This window comes from Eretmochelys imbricata, chromosome 9 (assembly GCF_965152235.1).
Source record: "Eretmochelys imbricata isolate rEreImb1 chromosome 9, rEreImb1.hap1, whole genome shotgun sequence".
NCBI lineage: Eukaryota > Metazoa > Chordata > Testudines > Cheloniidae > Eretmochelys > Eretmochelys imbricata.
Window position 1 is genome coordinate 3,049,047 of NC_135580.1, and position 24,819 is coordinate 3,073,865.

Sequence of the window (24,819 nt, forward strand, 5' to 3'; positions counted from 1 at the left end):
CTCCTTTCATTGTTTTTTCCCTCTCAGTTAGAATTGGGGTATATTCTTAACTAGCAATAATCAGTGTATTTGTGTTCTGGTAACCCCCACAATATGCTTGGCACTTTGCACCATGGAGACTCAACCTGTCCCTTAGCCCCCCTGAAATGCAGTTCCCACGGGTGTGAAACATGACAGCAGTTCCACGGCATGCTGCGGCACTATGGAGCCGTTAGGACAGTAAGTAGAGAGGAAAGCCTTGTTATTATTGTTACAAAACATGTTTCAGTAGGGCCTAGAGGCGGACCAGGTCAGGGTCCCATTACCTGGACACATTTTACATAGCAGAATGGAATGACACAGATTGAGAGCTTGGCCGTCTCCCGTCTGCCTATGGCTGTTGACTGGTCAGTGTCTTCTTTAGTTGTAAACCACCCATGCAGTGAGTCTCCCAAGAGAAGTGGTGGAAACTATTCCAGGGACTATTCATCCGAAAAGAGAGGTGCTGGAGAAACTGTGAGCCACTTCCAGCTCTTCCTTGGCTTTGGCTTGCTAGGCGACTCGTGTTGGAATGCCGTGGCAAGAACGACAGCGTGCTTCATTCCTTTGCCTGCAGAGACCCCAGCCTACTGCTTGGAGCACATGGTGTTCAGAAGCTTGCCCCATTGATTAACGGATGGCAGATCAGGCTCTGACAAGCTCCAGTGAGGCTGAACGTTGTAGGCTCTCTGGCACATACGAATGCGCATGCCGCAGACTCAAAAAGCTTTTTGTCTCTGAGAAGCCGCTGCCGCTGAAAACAGAGAATTCATTTCAGCATTTGTTGTACTTGTCACCACTTAACAATCTCATGTTATCTCCCAAAGCATTGGATTATACGGCTAGATCCAGAATGTAAGGCAGGAGCCAGGTTAGCAGCGTGGTTCTATGATTCCTGGCAAATGATACCCGGGGCTGGCATGGTTTTTTGCGGTGGTCACTTACATGGATGGACGTCTTCAAACGCAGCTTTGCTGAAGTGGCCAAGAGTGAAATTGTAGCTAATTAGTCAATTGTGTGTCTTCCTAATTACATTCTGTCAGAATGTAACTGGGTTATGGTGGTAATTAGATGGATCACGGTCAGCCACAGGGCTTGGGCCGGCCACAAATGGGAAAAAAGCTCAGTGCTATCAGTGCAGAAAATCACTGTGGGACACGTGGTTTGGTCTGGGGCACATGTAAGGTTCCCTAGCACACTTAACGTGGTTCTGTTTCAAACAGCACCATATTAAAGTGAACCCAAAGGGTCTCCATGGACCAATTAATGTGCAACACGTTAGTGTGCTTTAGAAATCACACCCCCATAGAGCACATTACCTCACCGTGCAGGCAAACCCTAAGTAATTCCTGTATCAAACCCATAACTTCTGTTTGACTTACAGCATGTTTTTATCTTGATTTAAAGACTGCAGTAAGATGCTCACAGTTACATGGTCCTCTCTTTCTTCAAACACCAAGAAATACTATTTACAGAAGGATTCTAGTTTTTTACTCTCCTTCCCTAGTAATGAGGGTGATAGCTTCAATGTTAACAGGAACAATCATAAACCACCGTTCGTTCCGCTAAAGAAATACAGCCTGACTCGCTTAGAAATTCTTAGTGGGTCCTGCTGACTTCTCTTGGTGCCCTGGACAGGCTCAAATCAGGATTCAGCATCCTACCCTCAGGATGTGGTAGTGATCCAGAGGTATTAGAAGATCACTTCTGCTATTAAACGTTATGGATAATTAGGAGGGATTGTGATGTCGTGAGCAAATGGGTTTCTGTTCTTGCTGTTTTATTTCGATTGTGGACGAGCAGAAACGAGAGCAGGCAGCAACACAAACCTTCTCTGGAGACATGCCTCCCTTTGCATGTGTTTGGTTTTGCTTGTATTTCCATGCCCATACGGCCCTGACAGGGAAGCATGATCCACTCCCGGCTTGTCTCCAAGCAACGTTCTGAGATTCAAATAGACTCAGCAGCTGACCGTTTGTTAAATAAAGCTGTTTCTTGTGGTTCATGTTGGTACCTGTCATGGGGGTGAATGTTTCTAAATTCATGGTGACCGTGGTGCTTCTCAGACTGCAAACGACTAAACTGCACTATGATGGCCGAGAGGTAACGAGACTGCGCCTAATCTCAATTAACCCCAGTGTAAATCAAGAGTAACTCTAATGTAAAAACTATGTGAGATGAGAATTGGGCCTGAGCTGTACATAGACCCAAGCTGCAAACTTTTGATCCGGATCCATATTTTTCCAACATGTTTGGATCCTGAATCTTACTTGGGGCCCATCTGGCGTATACACCGCACCACAGATCCCTTTGGGTTAGAAAATGAGGATTTTGCTGCATTTAAGTTAACAGGAGCCATACATGTGCACCTGACAACATAGTTTGGCCTTCAGATGTCTGCTCAATCACATGATCTGTGTCATCTATATTTCAAGACCACTATAAGAAGATTCAATATTTCAGAAACATCCCATGTCAGCTCTGTTACAGTCTGGTCCCATGAGTGAACTAGCTCACATACCTGGGTAAACTAAAATCAAATAGAAGGCACACACACAACATTTGATTGTATGGCAAGTATCTTCTAATGAAAGAGGGCAGGTTTATGTACTACGTGGTACGTGCTGCAATAAATAGATTCCAATAGGACTGCGGTTCTCAAACTGTGGGTCATGACCCCATGGGGTTGGGTAGTAATTTTTGTTGTCAGAAGGGAGGCATGGTGCCATTAAGTTTTTTAACTGCTGCAATAGGAGGAATCAGTCCTTAACTTTGGATTCCTTTGCTTGATGTATTTTGGGTCACATCATTTAAAGATACTTGCCCATACTTTTCTGAATATCAGTAATGCAGGAATGCTTGATTGTGCATCATGACAAGTAGAGTTACTATGTTATTTTACTCTATCTCCAGAGTGACTATTTTATCTTGTATTGGAAATTGCAGTCATTAGTTAGCCTCTGGTCAGGATCAGATGCCAAAGCTAATCTGAATTCTCTTGGAAGGTGTGCAATAGAGTGAAAAATCCCAACATTGCCACTATTGCAAAATGCTTTGATTCACCCAGCAGGTTCCATCTGCCTGCTTCCTGACAAGCCGAGACCCAGCCAGCATGGGTCGTTTGATGTCATACACTAGAACTGTCTGAGATGTGCTGCAGGAAGATGTGGGTCTATGCAATATGCCCTTGTGTATATTCAGTGTCCATGTGTGCTAAGTCACGGGGAAATTGTGCTGTAAGCAGGGAAGGCTAAGGCAGTTTCACATCACGTACACATCGAAGCTAATAATGAATAGAGTCAAGCCTGCAGCCTTAGGCTGTGGGTTTTGTCAGGTCTCACAAACTAAGCAGGGTCAGGTGTGATCATACTTGGATGGGGAACCCTCAGAGAAAAAGCAGCTGCCCACTAACGTGGAGATAGAAATCCCCAGAAGCAACCCAAAGGAATGAGGACGTCTCTGCTATTCCAGAAAACCACATTCTCCCCCCCTAAAAACATCTGCCACTGGGGAGGAGCCGTTCATCACATTAAATATCTGATCTTTCCTCAGCACACAGTTCTCATACAGGGGTTGTTCGTATGCAGTAAGAACTCCAGAAAATCCCAATACGGGATTCCATTTGAAACTCTGGGTCCAGACCGTCTTGCTCAGGGTCACACAGCAAGTCCGGGATAGAGCCAGGAACTAAACCCAACTCTTTTAAGTGCCTGAACCACAAGACCCCATTGGCCATGAAGGTCTCTGCACCCTGTGGCATAGATACTGACTGGTTTCACTTTGGCCTTCCGATTGGCTATCCAGTCTGCATTTTAATTTAGAAAGTACAGAATTAAACCAGCCTTTCCTTTCTCTCCTGTTGGATGCTGCAGCAGCTGTGCAGAGAAGCACGCCAAAGGGAGGGGAAAAACCCAAAGCCTGTCGGCTGTCAGGCTTTGTAACATTTCTTTTTTGCTTCTAAGACCTTGGCTGTCCAATACAAGCACCACCTGGCCTTGCCTGATGCTTTGGACCGAAAGGCCTGCAGCTAACTGGTCAGCTGTGGCCAGTCTGTCAGTGAATTGTCAAAACATTAATGATCTAGGACCGTGTATTTCAGGATGAAAGTTTTAGCAGCAAGGAAATTGGATATCCAGCCCTGGCCATGACAGCTTTGAAATTGGGATTAAGGCAAGGGAGATCTTTTCAGCGCTAGAAGAGATAGAGAGTGTGTCAGTGATGGTTTGTCTCCACTAAACCCTACAGTTTGAATTTAAGAGTCAAAGCAAAGCGGCTATCTCGGTACATCAGGCGCTTATGGCTGTAATAGGCCTCTTGAGCTCCTGGGCAGGTACTGTTCTCTTCTGCCCAGGTGACATGTTGCTTCAAAAGTTAGACTACACCGAAAACTGTGTGCAAGTCCTCACCCTCCTTCTTGCCAGCTCGATGTGACTGTATCTCCGGAAGCAAAGATGAACACATGTTGTCTACATGCTATTCCTACCTCTCGTTGGGCACAGATGGTGCCCATCATGATATTTTGGGGGCTAGCCTAATTTCATTGGGGTGTCCCTCTGACCTGTGCGTGGTGTTTGTGGGAGAGGAAGGAACTGAAATCACTTTCAGGGCCAGTGAAACTTCGTCACGCTGTGTGACAGCATGGCCAGGATAGGGTTGTAACAGCTGAATAAGTCAGAGCGTTGCCACTGTGTTCAGCGAGAAGTGGATCAGGGCCTTCTTGAGGGATGTCTTACACAGCGGTCACAACGGTAAATCCATCTCCTGGAGAGCTAGAACGCCCTCTGAGTTATCAGTGTAAATTTACAACTACATTTAAGGGGGGAAGCGTAGCCTTGTGACTAAGAGGCTAGTCTAAGATGCTGGAGGTCTGGGTTCAGTGCACACCTCTGCCACAGTCTTAGGCAAGTCACTTCATTTCTCTGTGCTCAGATTTCCTGCCTGTAAAATAGGGAAATGAGCAGTCCCTTTGTCCCTCCACTGTGACAGCCGGCCTGTTTATAATGCACATTCTTTGGGGCCGGGACCATCTCTTTCTATGTGTACATCCAGCACCCTGTGCAATGGGGCCTGAATCTCAGTTGCAGCCTCTAGGGCAATACAGCAATGTCAATACTATTGTGAATGCCAGGTTCTATGAACGGTTATTTATTGATATCTATATCGGAGCAGTGCCAAGAAGTCCCAGGCTGGGTCGGTGGCCCCCTGTGCTTAGCACTGAACAGACTAGGAAGTCCCTGAGCCACAGAGATTACAAAATAAAATAATCTGCTCTCACCTCATTTTTAGGGTTTCTGCATGATTACATTTCCTCGGTGTCCATTGCAGGCTGGGAGGTAACTTTCTGTTTCCCCTGATTTAAGAATCTCCATTTTAACCGTCACACAACTGCATCTTGTTTTCCCCTCCTGCCGCAGCCTGGTAATCAATGGCTCTGAGTGCAGAGAGGAGTTTCCGGCTAGTCCTTCAGAGTAAGAGCTGTTTATAGCATCGTTACCTATTTCAGACACTTGGTCAGATAACCAGAATGCAGCAGAGGCAAGGGATGTGTTAGGATTCTCAGATAAGGAATTGAAAACCAGAATCTGTGCTGGAATCTGCCCATGCCCAAATGATCATTGAAGCGGTTGTGGTGGTTGCATTGTTAGATTTCTCATTTCCTGAGAGGCAATTGCTTTCTTAAAGCATAGCATTGAATTCTGTAGGGAAGTTAAGTTAGAATGAGACCAGAGCTCCAGTTCTTAATGTCTTCCAACCACCTAGAGGGATTAAAATCTGGACTTTTATTTGAATCCCAAGTTTATGTTGCATAAAGGGGACAAACCAGCCCCTTAAATCCAAACATACTCTGAGTTTTGGGGCTCTCGGAGACAAAATCTGGACCTGATCCTGGATCTTAATTTTGGGCCATCTTTAGTGGGAAAGGAAGCAAAGGATCAAATATTTCATTTGCAAACTCTCTGGGCTAGTGTGTTTGCCGCCAGATTGCTGGCTATGCTGTCAGCTCAGAACTAATGCCATACGTAAAGCCACTCTGCTGTCAGTCTCAAATCCCACAGTCTGTTAGCTCCCCGGGCCTGTTCGCCCGCCTTTAACTTACCCCTGGGTGCGTGCCTGGGTGCGTGCCTGGGTGCGTGCACGATCAGCCATTGCTGGCCATGGAAGCATGGAAGTGAGCAGTTCGGCTGCAGGAGAGGAGTTAAAGCATGCAGCCTTTGTGTCTGCTTTTGTTAAACTGGAGGCTACGTGCGTGTCAGGATTGTAACACGTACAGCCCCTCTGAGGTCAGCGCTGATCAGGCAGGTTTGGGCTCTTTTTCTTCGTCAAGCAATTTAAAAAATGCACATGATGACAGTATTAGTGACAATGGTCAGGTCAGAAGTTAGAAGCAAGATCCATTAGTAAGATGCTCTGGTATCGAAAGATCCTGGCTCCTGAAAACTCAGATGAGTTCTTGGAGAAGAGGAAGGTGATCAGGAACAGTCAACATGGATTCACCAATGGCAAGTCATGCCTGACCAATCTGATTGCCTTCTGTGATGAGACAACTGGCTCTGTGGATATGGGGAAAGCGGTGGATGTGATATATCTTGACTTTAGCAAAGCTTTCGATGTGCTCTCCCACAGTATTCTTGCCAGCAAGTTAAAGAAGTATGGATTGGATGAATGGACGATAAGGTGGATAGAAAGCTGGCTAGATCGTCAGGCTCAATGGGTAGTGATCAATGGCTCCATGTCTAGTTGGCAACCGGTATCAAACGGAGTGCCCCAGGGGTCGGTCCGGGGGCTGGTTTTGTTCAACATCTTCATTAATGATCTGGATGATAGGATGGATTGCACCCTCAGCAAGTTCACAGATTTCACTAAGCTGGGGGGAGAGGTAGATAAGCTGGAGGATAGGAATAGGGTCCAGAGTGACCAAGACAAATTGGATGATTGGGCCAAAATAAATCTGATGCAGTTCATCAAGGACAACTGCAGAGTCCTGCACTTAGGACGGAAGAATCCCATGCACCGCTACAGGCTGGGGACCGACTGGCTAAGCAGCAGTTCTGTAGAAAAGGACCTGGGAATTACAGTGGACGAGAAGCTGGATATGAGTCAGCAGTGTGCCCTCGTTGCCAAGAAGGCCAATGGCATATTGGGCTGTATTAGTAGGAGCGTTGCCAGCAGATTGAGGGAAATGATTATTCCCCTCTATTTGGCACTGTGAGGCCACATCTGGGCCCCCCACTACAGAAAGGATGTGGACAAATTCGAGAGAGTCCAGCGGAGGGCAACGGAAGTGATCAGGGGGCTGGGGAACATAATTTTTGAGGAGAGGCTGAGGAAGTCTGCAGAAGAGAAGAGTGAGGGGGATTTGATAGCAGCCTTCAACTACTTGAAGGGGGGTTCCAAAGAGGATGGAGCTCAGCTGTTCTCAGTAGTGGCAGATGACAGAACAAGGAGCAATGGTCTCAAATTGCAGTGGGGGAGGTCTCGGTTGGATATTAGGAAACATTATTTCACTAGGAGGGTGGTGAAGCACTGGAATGGGTTCCCTAGGGACGTGGTGGAATCTGCATCCTTAGAGGGTTTTAAGGCCTGGCTTGACAAAGCCCTGGCTGGGATGATTTAGTTGAGGTTGGTCCTGCTTTGAGCAGGGGGTTGGACTAGATGATCTCCTGAGGTCTCTTCCAACCCTCATCTTCTATGATTCTATGATTCTTGCCCAGGCGTGGAGTCCTATGGAAGTCAGTGGGAGTGGTCAAGTCATTGAAGTCAGTGGGGGTACTTGTCTGGCATAATTCTCCATGGGACTACCCCAGTTTTCCTGAATGGGATTACTCATGTGAGCAAGACCTACTTGCATGAGTAAAGATCCATTTCCCTTCATCAGGGTATGCAGGACCAAACCGTAAATTACCCATCCTTTTGGGTGGGAACCAAGTCTGTATGCACATTATGATGACGTTAAATGATATTAATGCTATCTATGTACTCAGCCTGGTCAACATTTAGCATGGCTTTCATGGAAGTCAGTGGGAGACTTGACATGGTCTGTAACTGGAGAAAAATCCCTGTGAAATAAAGACCGTCCTGCAAATCCAACCTTTCTTTTTGGGTGGAGAAGTGTTTATGGAAACATGGCAAAGGTCCTTCCATAATGTCTAGTGCCACCTCCTTAAGCTCAGCAAAATGCAGCTCTTGTGAGAGTAGACAATGCTAAAAATGAAGATGTTTACTAGGATTCCTAGCCGTTACTTCAGATGAATACACGTGGGAAAGACTCAGTATTTAACAAAAGTATAAAACATGTGAACTACATTCTGAGCTGGTATAAATCGTCCTCCTGCCACTGACTGCAGTGCAGCTTTGCTGATTGACACCCGCTGAGGATCTGGCCCAAGTCTTGTTCCATAAGTAAAGAGAAGCCCATAAATACTCTGAACAAAGCAAAAACATTATTCCAGCATTAAATTATTGAGCTATTTCAGTGCACATAATTCAGATCCCTCCCTAAACAATGCCATATATTACTCGCAGAATGGCTGCGTTCTTTTACTGATGCTAATTTCAGCGACTGATTTCACGAAGCCATTTGTTTCTCCTTTCCATGTACATCGCAGGGAGAACTTTATTACAAAAAGATCTCTCTCTATTCGGTGATTTCAGAAATATTGGGAATGGGAGCTTGATCCTGAGAGGTTCTGATCATCTGGGGCTGGATCCAACAGCCAGCAAAATCCATGGAAAGACACCCATTGTTGTGAGTGGGCATTGCATTGGGCACCCTGCTGTTGTTCCTGCTACTGTGAGTGGCATTGCGGCTGGCTCTGCACCGGCCAGGATTAGCCCAAACGGAGAGCCTCTGCAGCTAAGCCATCAGTGAATGTGTCTGCTCCAAGTTCATTACTGATGAATGAAGGGAAGGAAAAGGAAGAGCAATTTAGCAAAACTCCTTAAGAGGCCTCCTGCCCCAGACTTCAGTTCAGGTGAACACAGCATGCCGAATACCGGTCCTGACTGCCTCCTGCGAAGCCCGGAGAGTCAAGGGCACTCGGGGCCTTGCAGGGTCGGGGTAACGCTGCATTTGTGCTGTAAGCAGCAGCCCCCGCTGTCCGACGTTGTGGCACTGTTATGCCGGCGCTGTTGGAGTGTGACACCTGCTTCGCCCTGCCATTATGCTCTCCATGCGGAAGGATCGCTCAGTGGTTAGACTGCAGCCGCTCAGCCCCACAGCGCTTCCCTTCTGTGATCGTGTCGAAGCACAAGGGGTTGTGGTGCCTTCCCAGATGCTGCTTCCCAGCGGTTCCGGAGCTGCCATGCATACGGCTGAGTCCCTCTGCAGTCCCCGTGCAGCCCAGCCGCGCTGCTCATTCACAGAGCGTTATAGTCATTTCTCAGGGGGCAATGTCATCGCTGCCCAGGCAGGCGGCGGTTAACCGAAATGTAGCTAATCCCTGGGAGAGTGCAAGCGGCCCAGACAGATTCCTGTGTTGTTTTCGGTGAGTGTGCGTGCCTCAACGGACTAGAGATCGAGCCGTCGCCCTAATCTAAACTTCCACAAACATCTGGGTGGCCCTGCAGATAGGCATTTCTCAAAGCAAATAGAGTTAGCACAAATCAGATCAAAATTTATTTTTTAAATGGCAAATCTACGCGCTCTTTTTTAGTGGAGTTTGCAGTTCTCCTAGGGCAGAGGTTCTCAAACTGGGGGGAGCGGAATGTGTTCTGGGGGGGAGGTGAGGGAAGCTTTAGGGAAAAAAACGTACTGCCCCCATTTTACCCACAGCAATGAATTACTAGCAAGCTGATTCCTCCAAAAGTATCAGGTCCTCCGATGGCGCTGGGCATCTGACTTTAAATAACGCTGGGCATTTTGACAGATTTCTGTTAAGCTTGCATAGCATTACACAAAGTCGTTGCCATCTGTACGTTAACCCGTTTGCTACAACGCCGTGTGCACTTTTAATTTTAAGCATGGATCACAATCGCAGTTTTGCTTTTGCTCTTATTACCGTGGATCGTTGGCAGGGAAAAAAAAAACCTCAAGTGAAAAACAAAGAAGCCGAAACTGATTCGAGTGCAGCACCGCCCCCATGTATATCCGTATATGTAGTTGTGTGGTGGGGGGTCGGGCCCCCTAAACTACTCCAGATACCAGAAGGAGAGGCGATCAAATAAGTTGGAGGACCACCGTCCTAGGGGAATTGGACTGTGATACAGAACTTTGCACTCTTAGGTCTCAGGTTCTAATCCCGCCCAAGTGGGCTGAGACCGGAAAATCAGTCGTAGAGCTAGTCAGACAGCGCGAGATATTTTTCATGGGAAAACTTCATAAATTTCAATTTAAAAAAATTCCTTGAACTGTTTTTGGTTTTATTATCGAAATCACAAGCTGCAAAGAATTCAGGTTTTGCAAATGGTTTTCAGTAAGAAATTTCACTGTTCAAAAACCAAAAACATTTCACCAAACTTTTTTTGACTGTTTGTGTCCTTCCCCCTCCCCCAAAAAATCTGCAAAATTTCACCCCCTTAAAATCTTTTTGCAAAAATATTTATTTTTCTTGAAAAGCTGGTTTTTGTCCCCAGAAATGGTTCAACAAACTCTATTTTTTGTTAACCAGGTGTAATCTTTAAGATGTGCTGACGGTTCGGGGGCCAGTGTGAATGGGTTGTGGGAGTCCGTGGAGTCACGGCAGGGAATGAATTCGTGAATAAAAAACACCCCAAGAGTCAGAAGACGAAAGCTGAACCCTCCCTCCCGGACTCGTCCCCACCTTGCTCCGTGTATTGTTGTTGTCACCTGAACATAAGGGATGTAAGCCGCTGACTCAGGAGTGTTTACTTCCCATTTTGAAGGGGTGTAAATGGCTGTACCGAATGCAAGAATAAAACTGACGACTGTTGGGATGGAACCTGGGACCTCTGAGGCTTCGTGTAGGAGCTTCTACTGTAGGGGTGGGCAAACTACAGCCCGGGGGCCACATCTGGCCCTTCAGACATTTTAATCTGACCCTCAAGCTCCTGCCGGGAGCGGGCTCTGGGGAGCAGGCTCCAGGGCTTGCCCCACTCCATGTGTGTCATTCTCTGCATGGCTCCCAGAAGCAGCAGCATGTCCCCCCTCCAGCTCCTACACATAGGGGCAGCCAGGGGGCTCTGCACGCTGCCCCTGCCCCGAACGAGACTCTGGCATGCTAACTAGTTATGCGACCCCCGAGCATGCTCAAATAAATTTGTTAGTCTCTAAGGTGCCGCAAGTACTCCTTTTCTTTTTGTGAATACAGACTAACACGGCTGTTACTCTGTAGCCTATTAGTGTGAAACCATTTAAGTACATCTGCGGTTATTCCCTTTCTTTGCAGCTCTAGTCAGACTGAGATAAGTGAAACAACAGTTCCTTGCTTGAGTTAATATAATTAACTTTGCCAGTAAAGCTGGTAGAGGATCTGCTGGTATTATCTTAATAGCCTTCCCCTGCTTTGTAGCACTCAAGAGTATTAGTAAAATTAGCAGCTAAAAGTAATACACATCATAGACTACTCCCAGAGTTGAGATGAAATAACCCGCCTGTGTCAAGTTTGTTAGGACATCTATTGAACAAGTAGGGTGGACAGCTTCAATCACCTCTTATCAGCATCCTCAAAGATATCAGCTAATGACCCCACCAGAAACATTATGCCATAACATAAATGTGCTTTTCAAACACTCAAGGGTGTGACATTTACCACCACCATCAAGCAGAAGACACTGATTATCTGTCTGTCTGTCCCTGACAGGACACGCTGCCATGCTTGGAAAAGTGACTTAAATCCCATTTGTTGTTACATGTGGTAGTGACAGGGGGATACCAAAAACACTCTCTACATTTTATGATCACTTTCCGTTCCTCCCAGAGGAGTCTTTGATATCAGTTGCACCTGGAGTTATTCCAGATTTAGGTGTTTAGTCATAGGTGTGAGTGACTTCAGACTCTGGTCCCACACGTGGTCAATAACTGGAAAAGTAACTGTAAAAATGGACCCCTTCCCCCAACATATCTACATCCTTTGCATCTTCAAGTCAGATTTGCTCACTGAGCAGCCTAAAGCAAAGGGTTGTGTTCTTACCCTTGCAGAGCCAGTGCCTTTTGGGGAGATGAGCTGGATGTTGGGCTGCCTTATTTACTGTCAACAAAGGCATCAGCTAAATTCCAGGTGCAGAATCTTTATTGCTAGTGACAACCTCTGAGGTAGAAAGAGCCCAGCTGATTTCAAGATCCCAGGATGCGCTGGCAGAAGTGGCAGATGGAGTGAAACCTCTTTGTTTTTTAACAGAAACTGAGCCCATTTTGTAAGGAATCAGTGAAAGAGAATAAATATGGAATTCCATGTTGCGATTCCTGCAGGGTTATTTGGCTGCCTTACAACCTTCCTTTACATTTTTTAAATGTTTTGCTTTTAGAGAAGAACGGTTTATTTTATCAGCGTGTGAATGCAAGGGACAAATCCACTGTGATTTAGGTTATAAGTTCCTTAGGGCCAGGGCCATTTCTGTTCTATGTTTGTACTGTACTTAGCACCATGAGGCCCTGACCTCCAGTGGCTACCACAATAGAAATAAATAATAATAATAATTGCGTTATCTAAATACAACCTATCTATTTGATCTCTGGTATTGCTAAGAGTCTGGCCCCTTGGTGTCTAAGCATTGCTGACTACAAACCGAGCCATAAGCCTATAAAGGGAGAGGAGCCCTGTATCCCAATTTTTAGATGGTGAAACTGAGGCACGCAGTGGGGAAATGATTTGCCCAATGTCACGTAGCAAATGATTTCTCCAAGGTGACATCTGGACTAAACCCTGGTACCCTCACTCCCAGTCTAACTGTGAGACCACAAAGATTGAGGCAGACCATGACAGGAGTTTCAGGGGATAATAATGCTTCCCCGCCGTGGTAAGGGACTTTGAGATCTTAGGGGGGTGAGCACTGGGGAAGTAGAATGTCTCTCTTCTTTGTTAGTGTGTGTGGCCCAGCCCTCAACTCTCACAGATCTCAGAGCACAGACTAGGACACTGCGGAGTTGAGGGGAAAAGCACCAGTGTAAGAGGCCTATGTCTCCACCCCACATAAGCTGTGTACTCCAAGACGGGACAATGGCTGGGTGTTTGTGACTGCCCCTCACGGCAGTGACTGCAGAGAACCGATATCGGGAGATCGCCTGAAACACTGATAACTGGCAAACTGCCTCGTATACCTTTCTAAAGGACTGGGAAAGGCCATTGCATCCCCTCCTCTCACCCTCGGAAATGCTGATTTTCAAGGAAACCAGAGAGATGCCATCGGACATGGCCAAACAACCCATTCATTTGAGTTGGTTTTTTTGGGTTTCAGTCTGGGCAGTGCTAATGATTGGTGTCGACTTCACTGCATGCAGCCAGGAACTGGACATTTTCTCCTGCACTTTATCTTCTCTGGCTTCAAGGCTGACGGCCCATGCAGGTCTGTTGCACATCAGATTTATTGCCATACCAGCAATAGTTTATATAACCCCCCCAAAACACTTGGGGATCAGTGCTATAACCCGGAGTGGTACTGAAAGCTCAAAAGGCTCCCATTGAACTGTGGTGTGTAGAGGGCATGTTGGCAGCGTAGCTTGCGGGTTTGGAGGGGCTGTCGCAGGAGCAGGGATCAAATGCTGTCTCTTCCTGGTCATTTTCACTTGTTGGTCAGGAATGAGCCCAGCCCTGTTGAAACTGGGCTCGTGGTTACACTTTAAAACAAATTTTCATCTACCTGTTTTTTTTTCTTATTCAAACGTTTCCAGGCTTTGTGCCCTCACCTCCTTATTGCCCCACTTTTTAATAGATAAAATGCAATTTGTGGCTTAAACCCGCATCTCTTATCATCCCTTGCACACCTTCCTTTCACAGCTGCCTTTTGCCAGAAGGTGGACTCTGCATTTGTCTAATGAGATCGCTGTTTCTGCTGCTGGCAACCACACGCTCGCAGACCTTGTTGGGGAGGCCAGGCAGGGGCTGTGCCCCAGAAAAGGCAACCACAACAGGAGAGGAGTGACAGAGCCATGCTGCTGCGGCCCCCCCTTTTACACGGCAGTTATCAAACACACTGTAGATTGTTCCTACAGAAACACCCAGCCATAGGGCTTCTAAAATTCTCCGTCCCTTCACACTCCATGGCTGCTTGCGCACACTGATCCAGGCTTGGATGTGCAATGGCCCATATCTGTGCACGCTAGCCCATATCTGAGCACTTTTAAAGCACATCCACTGCAAGCTCTCTTGACAGCATAGGGGTTTGGTTTACAATCAACCAGAGAGCCTTCCATTTTAGGAGATTAGAGCTACATATTCTTGCTCTCCCTATATTATTGCTCTCTCTGTATATTTCTCTCTCTCACTAAACTGACTGTAATAACAGAGAACATTGATGATCTCCAGTGATGCCTGGTTTAAGTGATTAGTGATTAATTCCTTCCATTGCTTTGTGTTCTCTCTCTCTCCCTGCAGGATATTTTCACACCAGAGTGCAAATTTAAGGAATCGGTCTTTGAAAACTACTACGTTATTTATTCTTCCACACTGTACCGGCAGCAGGAGTCTGGACGAGCCTGGTTCCTGGGGCTCAATAAAGAAGGTCAAATTATGAAGGGGAACCGGGTGAAAAAAACCAAACCCTCGTCACATTTTGTACCCAAACCCATTGAAGGTATGGACAGTTCCCACTCCCTCTCCCCTGGGGCAGATGTGAGCCCCCAGGGGGTAATGGGTAGAAGGGAGGTAGACTGTACTATGGTTCAGCAGAGTGGAGTGGGGACTATACCCTACAGCAGGGACAGTGGTGTAAGAGCTTCAGATTTGAAACATGCTGCACCATCGATATCAGAGCCTGGCTGCCTGCCTTTGCTGTGAGCTCCGCAGCGCGTCCCAAACCGTGAGCCAGCAGGTTGGGTTACTAGAGAACGAGCTGTAAAACCCAACCAAACGGGGGGTACGGGCTGAGTAAAGAGCATAGTACAGGGATGGTCAAGCCTTTTACCTAGGTCATAAGTTCAAATACAACCTTTGTCTGAAACGGCCACAATGTGTTGCCATCTCTGATAGCTCCTTGGAAGCCTTTGTCAAGAGTCTGGGGGAATCTCAGTCCAATTCCGAGTCACCAGCTGTCCACCTTGCAGAATGTGTCTCTGGCGAGAGAGCCGGGACATAGACAATGAACTACCCACCCTCCCCTGGAGGCTGTCCTGACACCCCAGGGGCAAGGCATGTGATCAGGCCAGCACATGGGCAGCTCGCCTTGATGCACCCATCCTGTGGTCCCCAGGGTTATTCACCCTAGTGCCCTTCACAGGCACTAACTTTACATTGGAAACAAACCCAGAAGTTTCCTCCTGGTGACGAAAAGTGAACGGTCTTGTTCCCAACAGGAATTCCTCAAGGAGGAGGGAGGGGCCTAGGTCTGTATTGTCAGTGTCAGAAATATTTACCTAAGACGAGAACATTTCAGTGGGCCAGCATTGCTCTCTCCATCTTCTCCAAGTCCTCCGCAGCTCCCAGGGCTCGTCTATACACCCAGAGTTACACCGGCCTCCCTAAAAGTGGGGTTTTAACCTGGTTTCATTCAGCCAGTGCACAAGGCTGTTTGGGTGCTCTTATTTTGGTTTAAAGCATGCTTATTTCAGATTAGCTGAACTCTGTTAGCAATGGGTTATAGTTGAACCACAAAAAGCTGACATAAGAGTGTCCACGCAGGGTTTGCACTGATAGCTGATGCAAACTTGTGTGCAGACAAACCCCTGACAAACGCTGATACTCTGCTCAGCATGAGTGGCTGAAATCCAGAACCAAACTTCTTTTCAGGGCAAAAGGAAAGGGAGGAAAGAAAATAAGAGAGAGAGAGAGAGAGATGCTGAGGGCTGGTCAACACAGAATTCCACCAGTGTAACTAAAGATACAATTTTTACCCTGATTTAGTTAGGCCAGTGGCACTGTGTGTGTGGACACGTACGTTGGCTTAAACCTGGCTTACAGCCATTTAGCTTGTGTTGGTAAATTTACTTGCACGAGCTGAACTGACAGAACCAGCTTTACCCTTCTAGGAGACGGCACACACCGCTGCGCCAATCTAACTAAATTGGTGTAAGTCACACCAGCGTAGCCTGCGTGCAGGCAGCCCGAGGCACTGCTGTGGTGTTTGCCTAGGATGGATGGCTTTAATTAGGAAGTGTTTTCTCTCCTGCTAACAAAAGTAGCAGAACAGAGGCCAGGCGCTGACTCTGGAGCTGTCAGGGGCTCAGAGCGAGGGCTGAAATGGCTTCAGACCTGCAGCTTTTCTGTGCTGCTCCCAGAGCGCGTTGTCCTTTGCTCGGAGGAGAAGATTGGGCTCCCTGAAGAGTGGAGATGAATGGCATGAGAATGGCAGGAAATCCCTTCGGGCAGGTGGCTGAGACAGATGAATTCCAGACCACGTGTGAACTCCCCTGCACCCCCTTCCCCCACAGCTGCATCGTCAAGGTCATTAGTAGCAGAAAACCATGCAGAACCTAGGCCTGAGTCTCTGTGGCTGCCAGGCACTGGCTCTGAGTTGAGGATGCCCAGTTGTGGGACTCCCTCTCTGGAGCCCGCAATGGTCACCATTGGAGTATGCAGCCAGCCTGTTTATCTCACCTGGCCTCCCTCTGACCATTTCTCCCACCACTTTCTTGTCTGTCTCCTCCTCAGCCCCTGTCCCCAGCGTCGCTGGGGTGGGACTCGTTTGGGCGTGGAGTGGTTTCCCCTACAGCAGCTGGGTTTGCCCTTGTGGCAGATATTTCGGTGCTGCCTGGCTGTGTGCGGAGGGGGGGGTCCCATTTGCTGCTATGCATTTGGGTTTTCGTGCGGGGCCCAGTCGGTGCATGGTGGACGGATGTCACTGGGACCCTGTTCCCTGCGAGCCACACGGCTGGGAGGCAGAGAGGCCTGACTCAGGGCTGCATTCTCCTGACAGTAGATGCTGCTGATGCTGCTTCAGTTTCCAAAACCCCAGCGCAGCCCTGGCGTTCCTTTCCCTCGCCTGCATCCCTCTGCCCACGGGCGCGTCAGTCATCGCTGCCATCCAGAGCGAGCAGGGAACCTGGCAGCCACAGTCAGGAGTCCTCCACCCCTTCCCTTCCCCAGCTGCATCCAAGAGCTGGCTGCGGCCCAAGCAAAGGCACGTGCAGCCTGCCAAAGCCTTCCGCTGGCTGGGGCCACGGCTCGAGCAGGGCTCTCTTCCCAAGCCGAAGGTGAGTGGTCGGTGGCAGAGGTGGTGGAGTGAAGTTGGCTCCGTTCCACGTGACTCGGCTCTGCCCCATCCACCAGGCTCTGCGAGCGGGGCTAAGGCGAAACACAAGCCATGGTGAGAGCATTGATGCCAGCAGCCACCCCCACCATGAGTCTGAGACGGACACGGAATATTTCACGGGAACGTACCGGCCAGGGTGAAGGTCCTGGATGGCCCTCTCGGGCCTGGAGGATGGAAAGAGGTGACCTGTATAGGACCTTTCCCCCCAAGGCTGTGTGTGTGACTGTTCACGTCTCCTAGAATCATAGAATATCAGGGTTGGAAGGGACCCCTGAAGGACATCTAGTCCAACCCCCTGCTCGAAGCAGGACCAATTCCCAGTTAAATCATCCCAGCCAGGGCTTTGTCAAGCCTGACCTTAAAAACTTCCAAGGAAGGAGATTCCACCACCTCCCTAGGCAACGCATTCCAGTGTTTCACCACCCTCTTAGTGAAAAAGTTTTTCCTAATATCCAATCTAAACCTCCCCCACTGCAACTCCTATGTGTTTGCAGCTCAGCCAGCCCTAGAGCACCCCGATCCTTTGTGTGCAGCCATAATAGGGTGGCTACTGTCTGAGCACCCCCCGGTGGCCTGGGGTACCTCTCCAGAACACTGCCTCTCTTTTCCTTCTTCAAAACTCCACGCAGTCCTGCTCATCCAATCGCAGCCCTGCTTGCGGTCCAGTTTCTTTATTAACACAGAGTTCAAAAAAACAAATCTTAACCCCTGCCTGATGGTGGGCACAGCCCCTGTCCCTCGTCCCACCCCCCGGAGGTGTGTCTCTTTCTGTTGTCGGGGCAGCAGGAGGAAATGCAAGGCCAAGGCTGGTCTTTTTGCCTTCTCCCAAAGCCCCAGCCCCCTTCGCCGGGTACCACTGTAGGAGACCCTCCCTCCCAGCCACTTCTCTTCTGCAGTTCCCTTTCTACCTGTGTCTCTTAGATCTGACCTCCCTCTGACCCTTTTTAGCTCAGGTGCAGCCTCAGCCCCCTTAAAATGCCCCTACCGCAGGGCAAGGCTATTATCCCTATTCTGCAGAGGGGGAACTGAGGAACAGAGAGATTAAGATACACACCCAAGTTCACACAGGAAGTCTGTGGCAGAGCTGGGAATGGAAGCCAGGTCTTCCAAGACCAAGGCTAGTGCCTTAACCACTGAACAAGCCTTCCTCTTCCTTTGGGAATGTGACCCCCATGAAGGCCATGAGGGTTAGTGCTGGGAGGTGTGTCTGTTGAGGAGGATTTTTGCCTGCTGGAGAAGAAAGGCTTCACAAACTACATCTACAGAAATCACGTCACCCACCACTGAATGGCAGCCACCTCTGAGGTGAAACTTGGCAGCAGTTTACCAGTGTGCACAAAACTACACAGCAGCTTAGTTAAAACAAGAACTGCAGAAACACCAAAACCAGGCCTCCGTGCTCTAATAGCTACCAGCCGAGGGAAATGTGTTCTTTTACTTCAACTGGTGAAACCGTTGCTTCTGGATTCAGAATCCAGTGCGAGTGCCAACAAGACAGAAGGCTAACAAATGCAAAACACCTCAAAAATGTCTTAAAATGGCTTTTCTATACAGAAAAAGCAAGTTTTAAGGCATGGTGACTCTACAAAAATGCTTTCAAGTCCTACAACCTGAAGGGTATTTGGGGATCCTTAGTTAATGTATGGCAAGATGCCAGTGTGGGATACAAACACACACGCTGCACACCTCTTTTGATATTTCAATTTTTGGTTGCTGTGGCCTGAACTCAAGGAGCCATTAAAACGTGAGCTTGTGGCCTGAGCCAGGCCAGTTGTCATGTGTGGAATCACGGCTTGGGCCCTGTGCAACCTTTTAAAGCCATTTCAATCTGAGTGTCTATAGCTGCAGGGACTGAACCTATCCTCTGCCCCGCTGCCAAGCCAGTGGGAGTCTTTCCATTCACTGCCATTGGCTTTGGATCAGGCCCTTACAGTGGGATTATTTGGCTGTTTATATCAACTCTGCCCCTTCGTAGGGATATTTCCTGCTTCGCTCTCCAAAGTACCCGCATTTCCCCTTTCCTAGCACTTGACCCTGGAACCAGCGTGCAGCCCAAGGGGAAGGTGGTATCTTCCTTCACTCAGCTGAGAGGCCCCAGGCCTGCTTTTGCAGCTTGGCATTGCAGTTAAGCACCATGGCTTGAGCCAGACCTCCTCTGTGGTGGAGAATGGTCAGTGGGTCACCTGATCCTACCACCTCCCTTCCTGCCCCCATAGCTTCCCGGCAGGCTGGGGTGCAAGGGGCATCGTACAGAGGCCCCTGAGTCTTCCCCAACTCTTTCCCCATAGTGGAACTACCCCAGTTCTGCTAAATCAGAGCCCTCGGTCGCCACGGTGAAGTGGAAAGGGGGAATTTCACTCCCAGGTGCTGTCTGCACTAGGAAAATGTAGCGTGTTCAGCCCCAGTAAACACGGATCATTGTCTTTGTGTCTAGTCGGTGCTGAGCAGCATTTTGGGGGGCATGGATCAACAGTCATGTCACACTGCGTGTCACTACCCAGCCCAGGCCGGAAAGCTAAGGATCCAACCAGCGGACCAAATTCGGTGACGAATCCTGGTCGCATGCCACCTGAGGCACATTGCACATATGCCAAGAAGAAGCAGCATTTAAAACCCTGTTCATTACCCTTTGCTAGACACAGCTTGTTTTCTTGTATCATCAGGGCCCTAGAATTGCAGGATTTTGCACAGAGTCTCTCCCACGCTTGCTTCGCTGGGCCTGCACTGAAACCCTCGCGCTAGATCCCGAAGGAAGAAAAGGGATCACTTTCAGCTTGTGTTTCCTTGGCGTTTGGGAATAAAAGTGCGGAGTCACCCTCGGACACGCTGTGGTTCCATCTGGCGGCATCCTGCGTGTTCAGCTGCCAGGCAGCAACTAGCTCAGCCCGTCTGCAACTCACATCAGCTGGGATTTCCTTCCAGCCTTTCTTGCATTAATTAAGGCAGAAAACCAAGGTGCATAATGACCTGACTCCCTTCCCACATCTGGTGTTAAGTCAATTAAATCTCTTCAATGGAGCCTTGACTAATACAAGTGACCCCCCTTCCAAGTCTCGGGGGTGACGCTCCCAGGCCAAGTTCTGCATGTGGAGTGGTGATGCTATGGGTGGGGGACAGCCAGGACTGGGGCAGAGCCAGGGGACCAGTACTGTTCCCTCCCGAGCTGCGCCGCACCCACCAGAGTCAGGACGTGGAGTTTGATGCATCTACATGATGCTGATCATCCTCCGCTCACATTGGCATGAGGGGGAAGATGCTCAGGATCAGGCTCCCAAGGGGCGTGTGCTGCTCTGAGCTCCAGCAGCCAATGCTGCACAATGAAATGCGGATGTGGGCTTATCTGGCAGAAGGGGGAGGAACAGGGAAGTGGGAATGGTTGGGGACTTGCTCTGGTCGGTCATTATAGAGTTAAGTTATTTCTGCCATTATTCTCTCTCTATGCATCGTTATCCACTTTCCAGGCAGGAGATCGATGCCGTGGGATAAATCGATTCTTGCACTCTCTCTCTTTGATCATTAATTCCTTCCCCATCTTTGGCTACGTCTGATACCGTGCGTCAGCTGGATGGCTCCAAACAGCGAACCGCGCTCCCGTGGAAGGCAGACATGCCCATGCAGGCCTGGGCCGTGCTCTCAGCACCACCAGCTTTCTCCCCCCACACTGGGAGCGCCACCTCCTGGCGTGGAGCGACACCTGATTTCCAGCGGTGCGAGAAAGGGGAGTCTCAGGCCCCCAGCATTAGCCCCCTTGATCTGAGATCCGGTGAACCAAACTTCTGGGTTCCCGGAACCTCCATCGCGTGCCCCTATGGGCTGTGTGCAGGCTTCGTTGCTTATCAAGAAGCGCTGGGAGGCATAATTAGCCCATAACAGCGTGTTATTTACGTAGGATTGTTGTTCTTGCTTCCATCCCCGGAGACGCCATTTTCCCCACAGCTTTGGGTGCCTCGCTAGCACGCCAGCAAAGCGAGGTGCCGTGGGGTGGGGTCGTTCTGTAACCATTCCCCTTCACTTGTGCATACAAGGTGCTCCGGGTAGGGAGGGAAACTCCCGTGTGGGTATGTGGTGCACAAGAGAACATTACTTGTGTCTCAGGTTTGACAAGACTGAACCAGTTTGCACTATGGATAGCCTGCTTTGCCTGATAGCTGAACCATGCTGTCAGGCTAAAACATGTCCCTGGGGTTAACCCAGCCAGCCTGAGTAAATGGGATCCCAGCTCCAAAGCTAGTAGAGATGGGAATTGTGAGGGACAGCAGGACGTGTGAGAGGCTAATTTTGCCATCCAGCCCTCCACCATTTCACACTCACACGACTGCCAAAGCTGTGGAACTAGCCCACAGGTCAAACGTTGATTCTTCAGCGCCTAGCCCATGTGGGCGCCCAGCGCTATTGGGGCGCAAGGGGAGTGCTTGGAGCGGAGGCAAATGACGATGCGATGTGCAAGGCAAAAGAGAAGCAGCAGAGACGGGCTAGTGGGCAGTAATGGTGATGACGTTGACGTGCACAGTTTGTGTCCGTCACAAAAAGTGCCATCTAGTGGCTGGCAGGGCAGAATGCCTGGATTTTATGCCTAGTTCTGGCACGGACTCAATGCGCAAACTTGGGTAAGTTCCTTATTCTCTTTGCTTTATTGATAATTTTACCTACCTCAAAGGGGCGTTGAGTGAGGCTTAGTTATGGTGTGTATTTAAAGTGCTTGGAGGGAAAGTGCTGTATGGTCAAAATAGTATTTTTCATTGGTCATGTTTGCAATGCTACATCAATTACATTAGTGCACACTTGACTGCTCTTCATCTCTGCCCTGGATTGTTATGCATCACTATAAATGTTCATCTAGATGGGAGTAAAAGGCAAAGTAACAGTGCCATTTCAATCTAGCCCTAAGTGGCAGGAGTTATTCCTAAATCAGGGAAAGGCTATAAACATAAGGACTGAATTCATCTTTCTATAGATGAAGAATGGTTTCATTTATTCAGCTATTTTGGAATGGAATTAGTTTGTTTTATGTTGTGTTTATGTTCTTGATGATGAGCCAGAACCGAAGCGTTGCAGGCTTGCTTCTCCCCTGCTTTACACTGTCTGTAGTCGTTTCCACGGCAATTCTCTAGCAACTTGAGATGGACAGACTGCACGCCTGCTTTACACAGGCAAAGGTGTAAGGCTGGCAGGATCAGGCCTAACATCCCCAGAATGATGGTGGGGGGGAGAGATTTGCAAGCTGACCCCATCTCTCATTCTCATCCCCAGCATATTGGGCCTTGAAACATCGCTGTTTTGATGACTGTTAGAGCTATGCCGTGTTTGCAATTGTTGAAGATTGGCCTCGTGGGGCTAACTCCTGAGACCCTTGTTCAGCACTGACTCTGTGTTTGTTTCTGCCTTTCTCAGGGCTAGATCATGCCATACACATCCTTAGAAAGAGGCAGCATGTAGGCGCATCACCCCAGGCAGAGTGTGGGCTGGTGCTGTGTCTCAGGGAGGGACAGTTCCTCCTTGGTCTCTCCAGCTGCACTGCAGGGAGGAGTAATAGGACAGCTTTTTATAGGAAGCCTTAAACTCCCCTTCCTGCATGGCCAGCCCCCTCTGCTGACTGCCACATGTGGGGAAGGAGCGGCACAAAGCCATGGCTCTCTCCACGCCCCACCAGGTTGCTCCCAGGGGAATGACAGAACAAGAAGCAATAGTCTCAAGTTGCAGTGGGGGAGCTTTAGGTTGGATATTAGGAAAAACTTTTTCACTAGGAGGGTGGTGAAGCCCTGGAATGCGTTGCCTAGGGGGGTGGTGGAATCTCCTTCCTCAGAGGTTTTTAAGGTCAGGCTTAAAAAAGCCCCGGCTGGGATGATTTAGTCGGGGATTGGTCCTGCTTTGAGCAGGGGGTGGGACTAGATGACCTCCTGAGGTCCCTTCCAACCCTGATATTCTAGGATTCTATGATTCTGATGGGGGAAGTGTTTCTCTCAGACTTGTGATGCTCACACCTCCTACATGGCCACACAAGGGAGGGGATCCTTTCTCCTTCTTACTTTGCTGCACAGCCACTTCAGGGCATGGCATATTCTGGTCTGCAGTGAGTTAAATAGCAGAGATACTGACTGAACTGCTCTGTTCATGGCTGGAGGGGGTTTCAGTTGGAAGCACAATATCCAGATCCGGAGGTTGAACTCCCTCCAAGGTGGGCCCGGATGCAAATGTTTGTTGTTTTGGGGGGGTCTCATTGTTTCTTGTCAGAGATTAAGGACTGGGGAATGGGCTAACTCGTTGATCTTCTGCTAGCTAATATTGGCATTGTGAGCTAATGTGCACTGTTGTGAATCGGGATGTTCATTTTATATGTGTATATATTTGTATGTCATAAAAAACATGGAGTCTAGAGAGCCTTATCTGTGAGAGACCCGAAACCCTTCGCTTGTCTTTGTGCCTCTTGGAGGGCGTAGACTTCAAAGGGTCTGACTGCCAGCACAGACAGAGAACCGTGAACAATAACGGAATATATTACTGGGATATTAAGGCTTTTCTGCATGTGTGTGGCGGGAAAGGGGGTGGGGGACGAGGAGGCTAGGTTCGGGAATACATAAGCAAATGCAAACGGTCAAAGAACTCTGTCTCTGGGATAGTGTGAAAGCTAATTGTTGCCCTTTCTGTTTGCAGTGTGCATGTACAGAGAGCCATCGCTGCACGAAATTGGAGAAAAACAAGGACGCTCAAGAAAAAGTTCAGGGACACCAACCATGAATGGAGGCAAAGTTGTTAACCAGGACTCAACATAACTGACACACCCCTCTCCCTCTCTTCCAGTTCTTCCCTTCCCACTCACCTACCCTCCCCACCCGGCGAAACCACACTAAGACGACAATAAACTGAGCAAGGCAGGACCTACCAGTAGCGGCTAGGATTCTGAACTCAAAAATCTTTCTTTGTGTAGGACGAGGAAATCGACTCCCAAATCTTGCCTGTTGCAACGTTTCAAAAAAAAAAAAAAAAAAAAAAAAGAAGAAAAAATGTTTTAAATCAGGACTCCATTAACATTTTAAAAGCAAACTGTTTGCTCTTTGATCAAAAGGAAAAATCTCTTCTCTGCATAGTAATAATAAATAATTATTAACTAATACATAATAATAATAATAATTAATAAAGATGTTACCTTTAAAAATAAAAAAAGCTTTTGGAGAATTGAACTTAGCACATGATATGCTGAAAACAAGCCAGGTTCTAAAAACTGACTTCTCTGTACTTTTGTGTTATTCTTTGCTCTCACACACAAAACCGCATCATTCCAGTCCTTTCCCCAAGCGGCTGGACCCGGTTTCCACAGGGCAGAAAAGGTAGGGATGGATTATGATTCTGTGTCCTCTAATATCAGTAAAGTATGGCCCAGCCGAATTAGGATTCTGACAGTCACAAGCAATGAACGAGTGACGGTGCAATTGGCTTTGCCAGTCCCAGTAGCGCAGCACGTAGTTATTTGTTGTTGCTACTGGTATTTGAGCAAGTTTGAAG

At 48.4% G+C, this 24,819-nt stretch overlaps 1 protein-coding gene across 1 annotated transcript in view; it reads left to right on the plus strand.

Annotated features, from left to right (window-relative positions):
* FGF12 (fibroblast growth factor 12) overlaps positions 1-24,089 on the plus strand; it is a 121,945-nt gene extending 97,856 nt beyond the window's left edge. The window contains exons 4-5 of the mRNA XM_077826360.1: positions 14,508-14,706; positions 23,971-24,089. Coding sequence (XP_077682486.1) covers positions 14,508-14,706; positions 23,971-24,089 — 318 coding nt within the window. The remainder of the gene's footprint in view (positions 1-14,507; positions 14,707-23,970) is intronic.
* Positions 24,090-24,819: the final 730 nt, after the last annotated feature.